At 47.4% G+C, this 12,992-nt stretch overlaps 2 protein-coding genes across 2 annotated transcripts in view; one reads left to right on the top strand and one right to left on the bottom strand.

Moving 5' to 3' along the window:
- Positions 1 to 12,992, bottom strand: part of LOC139766586 (1-acyl-sn-glycerol-3-phosphate acyltransferase alpha-like) — a 126,588-nt gene that overhangs the window by 61,057 nt on the left and 52,539 nt on the right. The window lies entirely within an intron of this gene.
- LOC139766583 (uncharacterized) overlaps positions 1 to 12,992 on the top strand; it is a 69,062-nt gene that overhangs the window by 20,004 nt on the left and 36,066 nt on the right. Inside the window, exon 2 of the mRNA XM_071695433.1 lies at positions 203 to 745. Coding sequence (XP_071551534.1) covers positions 203 to 745 — 543 coding nt within the window. The remainder of the gene's footprint in view (positions 1 to 202; positions 746 to 12,992) is intronic.

Raw genomic sequence — 12,992 nt, forward strand, 5'->3', positions numbered from 1 at the left:
GGAAGGTTTGAGTGAGGCAGATGTGCAAGGATACAGGTACGAGTGACGCAGTTATGAGGGGTGCGGGTGTGAGGGATGGAGATATGAGAGGTACAGGTAATAAGTGAGGTAGGTGTGAGGGGTTGCCGGTGTAACTGAGGCAGGTATGAGGACCCACCATTCTCTAATAGTGAACCACCTCCTTCTTCATCTCCTCCCTCAGGCGAGTGTGCGGTCAGCGGGTTCGGGTTGCCGACGGTGGGCCACGCGGCCTCCTCCCCTAACCACGCCCATCTCGACTACAACGACAATGTCACGCCCACGTCCATGGCCGCCCATCTTCCCGAGGGGGGAGTAGCTCACTACTCCCCCCACGCGGGGTTCATGACGGGCTCCTACCCTGGCGGGGGTCTGGCTGGGCCGCTCTTCCAGCACTACCACGGCAGCGGCGGCCCGCTCCGCTCCGGCCACCATGGTGGACACGCCCTGGTCTATGGCGGGATGCACCCGTCGCCGCTGATGGCCCACCATCAGCAGCACCAGCAGCACCATCACCACCCGCGGGGGATGGAGCCCTACCCCGGCGGGGGCGGCGGGGCCCGCTGGGAGGCCGGAGGGGCGCCCCGCGGGGCCAGCGACAAGGCCCGTCGTGAGCAACGCATCAGACGGCCCATGAACGCCTTCATGGTCTGGGCCAAAGTGGAACGCAAGAAACTGGCCGACGAGAACCCCGACCTGCACAACGCTGACCTCTCCAAGATGCTGGGTGAGTAGTGTGTAGGGTGTAGGGAGGTGTGTAGGGTGTAGTCTTGGGTATGCAGAATGTAGTGCGTAGGGTGTAGTGTGTAGGGCGTAATGCAAAGAGCATGTGTCGTGTATAGTGCGGTGTTCACCATATATACAGGGTGTGTGTTACGTAGGGTGAGCTTTTGAATTCCCACACGGTATCTATCATATGAAGGGTGTAGTGTAAAGTATACATATGTATACTGCAATGTGTTGGTTATCATGTGTAAGATGTAGTGTATAGGACACGTATGTAGTATATGAATTACCAGATGTAGCATGTGACGCACAGGACACATATGTGTTGGTACGATGGTGATTAGATCATTAAGGTATACAAGGTGTGAGGCAGGCAAGTATGGCGAGTGCTTTCTTCTTCCAAAGAAAGAAACGAAAGAAAGACGCACAAAAGAGCAGGAATATGCTCGCTGATAACATGACGCTCCGCCTTATGTACAAGTAAAGCTCTCTCTCTCTCTCTCTCTCTCTCTCTCTCTCTCTCTCTCTCTCTCTCTCTCTCTCTCTCTCTCTTTCTCTCTGCCCTACTGGGAAAGGATGCTCTCAGGCGTACACACAATGTTTATAGATGGGGAAATTATGAACACACGGAACCCTGTGTGAGGAGAGAGAGAGAGAGAGAGAGAGAGAGAGAGAGAGAGAGAGAGAGAGAGAGAGAGAGAGAGCTCACATTTAAGGGTGAACGCCATATATGGATGGCAAGATAAAGTAATGAGAGCTTTTGTGTTCAAAGCAAATAACCGGATGGTAAGAAAAGAACAAAAACAAAAAAAAAAAACACTCAGCATTGCTGTCTTTGAAAATGGCGTCAAAATACGGGGGAGAACCGATGGAACATAGCGGTCATGCAGAAGAGAGGCGTAAGTGGGCTGGACGCAGGAGTTGGGTCCTTCATGATTACGTGTGAAGTTGGGTTGGGTCCTTCATAATTACGTGCACCTCCGTAATGGATGTTACCAGAGGAGGAGGCCAAGGAAGGCCAGGAAGAGCCGCCCCAAATGTGGGCAGGTGTTATCTACGCGGGGACAAAGATGGCTCTCGTCCAGGATAAACAACTGGGAGGATAAAAGATAAGATCCAACACACACACACACACACACACACACACACACACACACACACAAATAAAAAAAAAGGAAATTAGTAATACATATAAGCTAAGTTTGCGTTCGTGTTTTTCTGAGGCATTAAAATCGTCCAAAAGGATTTACTGATTGAGTGAGAAATTGCGGTAAATGGTTTTAAGAGAACTTGTGGATCGAACTTGTTGCTCAGGATGAGATATGGACGGAACGTGTCCCATGTATCAGAAGTGGTTTGTGATTTTGTACTGTGACGCCCATATTAATAGCAGACGGGGGGAATTAAGACAGACCATAAGGTAATGTCATAAGACCAGCTGAACACAGTGATAAATGGGACGCCTTTGAAAGAAAATGTCACATTTTTCCATACTTGTTCGTCGTTTCCCGCGTTAACGAGATAGCGCCAGAAACAGGGGAAGAAAGACTCATTCACCCACATCCATTCTCTTGCTGTCATGCGTAATGCACCGAAATCACAGACACCCCCTATCCACAACCAGTCCCCACAGACCCTTCCTTGATTTTCCCCGACTGTTTCACATGTCATGATTCAGTCCAATAACAGCACGTCACCCCCCGTATACCACTTTTCTCCAATTCATATCCTTTATAGAGCATGCTAGACTGCGTAGGTGTTGGGCAGATGCCAGGCAGGCGCGGAACACTTAGAGCCAGGTATAGGGTTGTTCTTGCGTAGATGGAGGAACATGCATATATGTGAGGCAGGTATGGGTAGCCTTAGGGTGGGACAGGTTCACTGCAGGTATAGGGCAAACGAATGACGGATGTGCCATAGTTGAAAGTCAGGTGTAAGGTAAGTGGGAGGCAGCAGGTGTAGGGGAGGCAGTAAGGGAGGCGGCAGGTGTAGGGGAGGCAGTAGTATCAGAGGTACTTGAGAGCCTGGCGGGGCAGAGATAGCGGCCAGATAGCACGGGGGAGGGAAAGATACAGGACGCTGATGATGATAACCTGGTACGTACCCGCACGCCCACGACACGGACGCCTCCCTCCCTCACCCCACCACCACCACCACCACACGGTCCCTGCGCCCGTCACACGGCCTCCCATACCTACACATGGTCCCCGCGCCCGTCACACGGTCTCTCACGCCCACCACACAGTCCCCACACCCAACACTCCGTCCCCGCGCCCGTCACACGGTCTCTCAAGCCCACCACACAGTCCCCACACCCAACACTCGGTCCCCGCGCCCGTCACACGGTCTCTCACGCCCACCACACAGTCCCCGCGCCCTCCACACGGCTCCCAAGTCCATGATGTCGCTGCCGCGCCTGCATCAGGGTATCCATACCTCCGCCTCGGCCCACACTACGCCGCCATGACCCACGGCCTCCGCTCTCATGACCACACCACGTCCCACGTGACCCACGGCCTCCGCTCTCATGACCACACCACGTCCCCCGTGACCCACGGCCTCCGCTCTCATGACCACACCACGTCCCCCGTGCCAGCAATATCGTTCTACTCCCAACCCTTCCCGACCTACACATCTGTGCTAACTACACCGTGGACGGCACGTGCCGGCTTCACACACACACACACACACATATCCACACACGCACACCTCTATCACTACCATCTCTAATTTCTCCGAACCTCGCCCACACCTCCATAACCACCATCACTACCACCCCCACAACCACCACCAGCACCACCATCCCTGTTTTACACTGAGTTACTGTCACTCCCGTCCCACTCTCCGTCCTCGTTCCCTGTGGAGACACGGTAGGCCACCAACCCCTGAACGTGCCACGGTATGGTTGTGTGTGTGTGTCTGTAGGTGGGTAGTGAGAGGATGGTAGGGTATGTCTGTTGGGATGATGCTAGGGATACGGAAGTGTCTGTTGGGAGGGTAGTAAGGGTATGGGAGTGTCTGTGGGAGGGTAGTGACGGTATGGGAGTGTCTGTTGGGAGGGTAGTGACGGTATGGGAGTGTGAGTGGGAGAGTGGAGCGAGGGGAGGGGCTGGAGGGGAGGGGGCACAAGTAGGTTATCTGAGGGGCGCGTGCTCAAGGGTCTCCCCTGATACCCGCTTTATACGTGTTTATCTGCCGCGCCTCACTGCCTCATCCTCCTCCTCCTCCCCATCCGCCACCCCTCACTCCTCACATTCGTATTCCTTCCCTCCTCTCTTCACTTCCCTCATCACTAAACTCTCTCTCTCTCTCTCTCTCTCTCTCTCTCTCTCTCTCTCTCTCCATCACTGTCCATTCTGTCTCTCTTCACTGACCCCCTAACATGTGGAGTAGGGGGGAGGAGGAGGCAGAGGTAAAGTGGGAGGAAAGAGGCTGAGAGTGAAGGAGAGCTAGACGTGGAGGGAGGGCGAATTAGGAAGGGAGAGTGGAGAGGTAATAAGAGAGGGGTAAGAGTTAGCTCAGCGTGGCGTATAAGTCCATTATTCTGCTGCTGTAGACACGCAGTCGCAAGTCCCTCCCGACGCTTTCTGGACCGCATAGAAGTGGAGTACGTTACCACCACCGCTGCACTGAGGGACTGGAATGTATCTCGTCTATTTTCTGGTCATTGTGATTCGTTCGATCATTTTTCCATCCCTCCTCACAACCATTTGCGACACTTGTGTTGGTCCCTCCTCCAAAACCTTTTGAAGAATCCCCTGAACATGCGTCGTGAATACGTTCTCGGACGTCTCTTCCTCCTTGAAACCGAAGTTGATTCCAACACTGGCCAAAATACAAGTATTTTTCCTTCCCAGGTTTGACTCCCAGTTTAATTTTCTGTTGATGAAAGACAAATAATGCCACGTCCCAGGTCCTTTTACCGTGTTGATTCCTGGGAGATATATTTCCCTCCAATACGACCGCTGAATTCCGATCTTTTTTTTTTTTTACCCACGCCAATTGACCATGTTTAGGAACTGTACACATGTTTGAGTTGAATTTCATTGGTTCAGTACAGAATGGTGACTGGTGCCTTGGAGCAAGGTCTCATTGTAACATCTGGAGAGGGGCTGGTGATCTATACTCCATCATTCATGAGCATAACATTGATAAACATACAAACCAAGGTGTGATTCGAGTTCTCTTGTGGCAAGTATGTGATTTAGAAATAACACTGGGTCCTTATCAACTTCGAAATCTTTTTTTTTTTTGCTTTCTTTAAAGTTGTTTTCACCTCTCCCCTTGTTCTGTAGTTTGCCGTAAACACACAGATGAATCCCTCATTATTTTCTCATTAGTAGGGCCTGTCGCAGCCCCCACGATGCTGCTGCTCCTCTCTAGACAGACAGGTAATGGGGAGGAAAGAGGGGAAGAACAGTACGATTGAGCATTACGAAGGACTGTTGAATGTGTTAGATGAGAGGCTGGTGAGTGTAGTGTGTAGGTGGGGCAAGAGAGTCCTGGTGAACGGTCTGATGAATATGGAGAAAGTTGTGCTTCCCTTCATTCTCCAGTGTTGTTGTTTTTTCCTTTTTTAGAAAACTCTCTTCCCTTGACTCATCACGTGAGTCCCGCATCATGACCGACCTGTTCTATTCCAGCTCAGGCCTCAATACTCTGACAGCATTTCCCTCAATTTTGTTACTTGGTTTCAGTCTGATGTCATTCATGTCTCTGGTCTTTACATTATCTCTCACCTTTCCTTCTGTGCACAAGGATTCATCACTGATGCTCATCATCTCATCTTATTCTTCATTATTTCTTAGTCTAGGAATCTCCAAACAAACTTCTCTCCGTGACTCCTTTCGCTATTTTGATTGGGGTCTTACTCTCTAATGTCATTTCGTGGTCCTGCTTGTTTCTTCTCCTTGCAGATCATCCCATCATCTCTGGGGTTCTGGTGTCTCCCATGCGGTGTCGTGGAATTCAACTTTATCATTACCTAAGAACAGTTGCGGTTGAACTGTGTTGCTCGAAGCAGTCGCCATCCACACTTGATTCGAGTAAAAGGCGAATTCTTTCTCCTCTGTTCCTTCGAGTTTCATCATCGCGTGACACGGTCGATAACACGCCCATGTGTCTTTATGTCTTGCGTCTGAACTGTTTCCTTGAACCAGATTAACCTGGTTCCCTTCATGCTTTCTCCTCCGTATCATCTGTATCGTTACTTTCTAAATGCGGTTGTCGTCGTGTCTTGCCGTTGCTACAGGTTCTTCTTCTGCGCTTGTCCTCCTGCCAAGCCATCGAGTTTACACTAGCAATCATCGCTGTCTCTCCTCCCTTCCTCACCATGTTGCGGTGTTGAAAAATCGAAACGCATCTTACCTCTTATCGATACCTTAGTCTCGGTTCATTTATTTTCCCTTTTCAAACTATATCTCATATATATATATATATATATATATATATATATATATATATAATTTTTTTATACATATTCGCCATTTTACGCACTTGCGAGGTAGGTTTGGGAACAGAGGGCTGAGCCTTAGAGGGAATATCCTCACTTGGCCCCGCTCTCTGTTCCCTTTTTTTTTTCTTTTGGAAAACTAAGAAACGGGAGGGAAGGATTTCCAGCCCCCCTTGCTCTCTCCCCTTTTAGTTGCCTTCTACGACACGCAGGGAATACATGGGAAGTATTCTTTATCCCCTATCCCCAGGGATATATATATATATATATATATATATATATATATATATATATATATATATATATATATATATATATATATATATATATATATTCATTTATTTATTCGTGTACGTCTACGTACGTCTGTGCACCTAAACTAATGGATCAGTGTACAAATGTTGCAGCACGTTATCCTCTATCAATCTCTCCACACGCATCATCCCAACATTATGAATGTACTGTAGTGAGAGATATCGACGTAGACTCCCAACACAGGTGCTGGGAGCAGAGCCCGATGCTCCCTATCCCCCACCATGGGGCCTAGAGGGAGGATCCACTGACTGCATTACGGAGGGAACAGAAAAATGATTCAGAAGTGTATTTGAAAACACTGTGAACACAGTAGGTGTTGAGTGGAGGTGTATCATAGTGCATATATATATATATATATATATATATATATATATATATATATATATATATATATATATATATATATATATATATGTGTGTGTGTGTGTGTGTGTGTGTGTGTGTGTGTGTGTGTTTGTGTGTGTGTGTGTGCACTTGGAGTGAGTATTCGAGTGACATGCTAGATAGAACTAATGTGCCACCTTCCCGATCTCTCTCTCTCTCTCTCTCTCTCTCTCTCTCTCTCTCTCTCTCTCTCTCTCTCTATCTCTATCTATCTATCTATCTATCTATCTATCTCCGTTGTGCCTATGCATGCTATCTTCCGCCTCTCCCGTTTTTCACCAGACATTTGCTCACTCCTTGTTTAGTAATCTTCTAATCTCCATATTTATTTCCTCATGGTTTCCCCACCCCCCCGGTCTTGTGCAAACTACGGAGCTCGAGTTCTCTGAACATATCTCATTCCGTTCGGTCTGTTATCTTGTTATCTCGGAGGCGTGCCTTCCTCCTCTTGTGTTACACTCCTGCCTCGTCGTCAGATGTTATACCTTTCCCCCCCCCCCTTCCTGTTATCAAGTTTCTCTCTCTCTCTCTCTTCTCTCTCTCTCTCTCTCTCTCTCTCTCTCTCTCTCTCTCTCTCTCTCTCTCTCTCTCTCTCTCTCTCTGTGTATGTCTTCATGATTTCCGATCCTCTGTCTCTTGTCTCTCTCTCTCTCCGACCCCCCACCATAACCTCCCTTCATATGATGGGGGTTGGAGATAGGGAGAGCTATCGCCTCCATCTTTCCCGTCTCCCCCTCCTCCTCTCCCTCCCTCAATACTTTCACGCCCCTTTCCTTCCTCTTCCTTTACCCTTTCATCTCATCTACATTGACGGGGGAGAAAGAGAGACAGACGGACAGGAGAGATAGACAGACAGCAGGCGGAAAGTTAGACAGACAGAGCACGCCAGCAGCAACGACGGTTTAGAGTGGGCGGTACGACACTTCCGGGGTGGGCCTGGTAGGCACTATCGTACCATCTCGTCCGACAGGTCTTTGTTGACGGCTCTCATCGCACCTCCGCCATCCATCATCCACTCCGCGGATATATATTGCGTAAATAAAAAGAAAATTATTGCATTTTTGTCTCTATCTAGGCTTCATATACGTTAGCCTTAATGTATGCAAAGCTAAAGTGTTTATATTAATGAATATATATATATATATATATATATATATATATATAGAGTATCAAGACAGATTTTTTTTTCCCCTCTGTTCTTTGTTTTGACGGCATGAGGAAATTGTGTTCTGTAAAAAACTGTAAATTACTTATCCTTTTACGGGGAGGATGTCGTCCCTTTAATTATGTCGCCACACACCGTTACATGCCACTTTGGCAGCAACCGACACAGGTGAAGTCCGTTTCACAGTCGAACGTATCTATGTAGCTTGCCTTTTCAGCCGATATGTAGAGGAGGCATCTGTTCTCCTCCTCCTCCTCTCCTCTCCTCCTCCTCCTCCTCTCCTCCTCCTCCTCTCCTCTCCTCTCCTCCTCCTCCTCCTCTCCTCCTCCTCCTCCTCCTCTCCTCCTCCTCCCCCGCGAAGCGAATTTAACAGCATTTATCCACTCAGCAACAGGATGTCTATTCCCTTTCCCCCTTGTCGTCAGCTACGAGAGCGAGACCAAGTGGTGTTTCTACGTGCACACCAGTTAGCGACGTCCTCTCGCGAGGGAGACGTCCTCTCATTAGCTTGGTGCACCAATCACCGACGTCGTATCTTGTGTCACCAGGAGACCTGCACCAATTAGAGACGTCGTCTTATCCAGCTTTCTCACATATTTCCCCGTTCAGTGACATCTTTGTCTTACGTCATCAGCAGACTTGCACCTATCACTACCGACGTCGCATATTGCGTCATGGACAGATTGCTCCTCTTCAGCAACGTCATCTTATCCGACGTCATTAACAGTCTCCGCCAATCGGCGATCTCGTTTTACCGAACGACATTGACAGATTTTCTCCAACTAGCGACGTCTGTTAGCACAACGTCTTTAGCAGATTGCACCAATCAGCGACGCCTGCTTCCCCAACGTCATTAACGGAATGCACCAATAAGCGATCGGTTTTACTTGTCAACATACTTTCCAGCGCGCAAGTGACGTATTGAAAGCGACATTCATGATGAATTAAGTACGTGAAAACCATGACTTATTACGTGATGACGTGTACCGGCTGGTGGATGGGCGGGAGCGAGAGCAGCCAGAGCTGATATAGTCAACAACAGGAAGGGAAAAAGTGGGAGGAATTTTTACTTTCGAAAGTCTATGAACTAATGTTTTGCATGAAGGTTTCGTTAGTGGTGTGGTAGAGTGTGTGGAAGTTTGATTTGAGTGTGTCTTTTGTATGCTGGTAGAGTGTGTGTGAAGGCTTGATTTGAGTGTTTCGTTAGTGGTGTGGTAGAGTGTGTGGAGGCTTGATTTGAGTGTGTCTTTCGTATGCTGGTAGAGTGTGTGTGAAGGTTTGACTTGAGTGTGTCTTTCGTATGCTGGTAGAGTGTGATGAAGGCCTGATCTAGGTGTGTCTTTTAGTATGCTGGTTGAGGGTAACTGGGTTTTACTGGAGTGTGTTGATGTTGGTGTTCATGTATGAGAGGGGGGGGTTTAAGAAGAGTGTGTTTTAGTTAGTGTTAGTGTGGAGTGCTTGACTGGAGTGTGTTTCTGGAGGTGATGGTATGGTGGTAGGGAGGGATTGCCTGGGATGTGTTCATTTTGGTGTTACTGTGTAGGGTTCTGCTGGAGTGGGTTGGTGTTGGTGTGTCAGGTTTAGCTGCGGTGGTATGATTTGACTGCTGTGTTGCACCACGAGTGAAGAGTCACTTTTAGGCGAGGCTTTATCACTGGACGTACAGTCTCGTCAAAGAACTTCGCGGATTAAAGGAGTCCGCATTTCCCTGGTACTGGATATGTTGCAGCCTTAGGCCGCAGGAGACTTTAAAAATTGGACGTGAGGTAATTATAGATATTTGACGTGTATGTATATACATGTGTATATACCTGTGAATATGGGTGGGTTGGGCCATTCTTTCGTCTGTTTCCTTGCGCTACCTCGCTAACGCGGGAGACAGCGACAAAGTATAATAGATAAATAAGTAAATATATATATATATATATATATATATATATATATATATATATATATATATATATATATATATATATATATAAGTATTATTATTGAAACCGTTGCTTTAAAACGGAGGAAACTAATTTCTTGGCCATGAAGGTCAATAACTGATCGAGAAAGCGAATGAGAACTAAGAATTTGAACGTCATGCATGATAAAACTAAATTTTCTTGATCTTGGGTCTCTCACAGAAGATGGTAATTTCTGATAAATGTTTTACTCATGTCACAGGCAGAGGTGGTTTACCCATTAGGCCCCATAGGCCACACAGACTAAGGCCCAGGGATAGTATAGGATGCCTGTATGTGCTCTATGGCGAGACAAGGTCTAAAGCGATGTACGGGGCGGTAGGATGGGCCAGATTGTATATGATGTAAACACATTTGCAGACAGACCAGTGGCATGGGACTGATAACACGGGCGTGTGTTGAGTGGTCACTCCACTTCACTTCCAGGCCAGTTGCTAGGGAGGAGGGTGGGGTGGTGTCAGCCAGCGAGTGCCATATCTCTCTCCCCCATTCTTCGTCCAGTGTCGGGCCAAACTCCGCTGGAGCACCACAGCGTCTGTCTCGCAAGTGGTGTCTCTATCAGGCCTTTATGTAGTTCGTCTCTGGTGATTATCTCTATGATTACATTGTCTTTAACATGAAAGCAAACGAAGGATTAGTCTTTCACACATACACACTCCTTGTCCGAAATCAGACATCAATAATCTGTGCAGATCACGTTCGCCACAACAATTTACTGGCTGAGGGTAAGTTCCTGCATCTGTCTGCCTCCATTCCTTTCGATTTGATTCGACGGACGATATTGCATTCAAGAAAATGTCGCCGATTTTCTTTTAAGTTGTTCTTTATATATGTATCCACTGGATATATTTCTTGAACTCTGATAGACAAATTAGATGTAAGAAAACATTGCAAATTATATCTATAACTTGCAATGTACATTCAATTCATACCTACTGGTTATGTATCTTATGAAAGAGATGTATGTATGTTGTATTTCAGAGCACCTTTGGCTTCTTGATATGTAATACAAGGTGTTTACGAAACCTTTACCCTATGGCCACAGGCATTGCTCATCGACCTGTTTGAAATATACAATCAACGTCGCTGTTCTCAGTAAATGCATGAGAACCCCGCCTCTCTCACTCGGAGTTCTTACGAGCTGCCTAGTAAAGCAGTCTTACATCATCATGACCATTGCCCTCAACAACCATGTAGAGTTGGCGCTGGAGCTCCGACCTTGGCTACTGGATGCGACAGCTTGTCATAATTTGTATGTGTTACATAAGTCACCCCTTTAATGTCGCCTGGTCCTGTTACGTTTTCTCTTCTTTAATCGTCCGTGAGGAGGTAAATTATTCCCGATTTTGAAAGGTGTCCACAGCATCTCTTGACGGCGTGGTGGGGGTGGAGGAGGAGGATGGGCGGCGTGGATGCAGCAGGCCAAGCAGGCAGGCAGGACGGGATCAGGGAGGGCGTTAGCAGGCACGGGGGAGGCGACGCACCAGCGTGAGGGCTGCCGGTAATTAAGTCAGAATGTATAATGATGTCCTTGGTACACCTGACATCCGCTAGCGGGGCTGTCATGGCGGACGTCATATCCCCTCCCACACACACACACACACACACACACACACACACACACACACACTCCTCCTCCTCCTCCTCCTTCACTCTTCTCCCTTCCTCTGCCTCTCCCTCCCCTTGTCATCTTTCTCCCTCTTTTCCTCCCCTCACCCTGTATGATACCTCTCTCAATCAGGTAATATTATTCACCTTTTACCTACTTCCCTCTGGCCAAGAACATGTCCTTTATTGATCATCTTTATAGTAATCTTTATTTCTTGACCCTGACGCCAGGGGGTCACCATAGATGGCGTATAACGTCCTTCCCCAGCGTGTCATAACGCATCTCACTGGGCTTATTGGGATTCCACGGGATTTTGAGTCGGATTTCACAGGATTTGGATTTGGATTTCATAGGATTTTGATTCGGATTCCACAGGATTTTGATTTCACAGGATTTTGATTTGGATTCCATAGGATTTTGATTCGGATACCATAAGGATTTTGATTTCTTTTTCAATCCAGTAGACGAAGACGCTTCCCGACCTCAAACAACGATTCCCATTCATCTTTGAAGACGTTTAAAACCCAAAGTAAGACGATCTCCATTTAAGGCAAAAAAAAAGAAAAAAGAGTTTAATAAAAAAAAAATCATTTTCATTCGTTCCTAGCCACAATACAGACGTGATTTACGAGTTGGTTTTATTCCTCCTGGTGACAGTATCCGGGTTGCGGTATCAAGAAATACGTCATGGGTCGGCCGTGTTACACATAAAGCTGAATGAAAAATGGGTTTTGCCAGTTCTTCCGCGTCCAGGGGGTCAGGCGAATTTCCGGGGGTGGGGATAGAGAGAGAGAGAGAGAGAGAGAGAGAAAGAGAGAGAGAGAGAGAGAGCGAGAGAGAGAGAGAGAGAGAGAGAGAGAGAGCAGGATAAGTTTTACCCCCAGGATAGACACGGTAGCAACGTCGAAACACTTCATCATGTGAGAGGGGGGAAATGGACGGAAAGGAGTACGTACAGTCTCGTCGAAGACCTTCTTGATCTAAAGAAATTCATGCTTTCCCTGCTGCTGAATGACGTGGTCTCGATGCTGTATACGCCCTATATATATATATATATATATATATATATATATATATATATATATATATATATATATATATATATATATATAAAACAACCTAGATAAACATACAAAAGAATAGGAAAGAATATAGTTATGTCATCACGTCCGTCTTCCAACAGGATCCCAATTTCCCTAAAATGTTCACTTCGTCAGGCATGAGGATGGCCTTGTCTATCCTGGGTAGAAAAAAAAAAAAGAGGCGTTTCCGGCGGGGGCCAGGCCAGAGGGGCCTCCACCCACCTGGTCGGCAGCATCCTCACCCCTCTCTCTCTCTCTCTCTCTCTCTCTC

This window comes from Panulirus ornatus, chromosome 58 (genome assembly GCF_036320965.1).
Source record: "Panulirus ornatus isolate Po-2019 chromosome 58, ASM3632096v1, whole genome shotgun sequence".
NCBI lineage: Eukaryota > Metazoa > Arthropoda > Malacostraca > Decapoda > Palinuridae > Panulirus > Panulirus ornatus.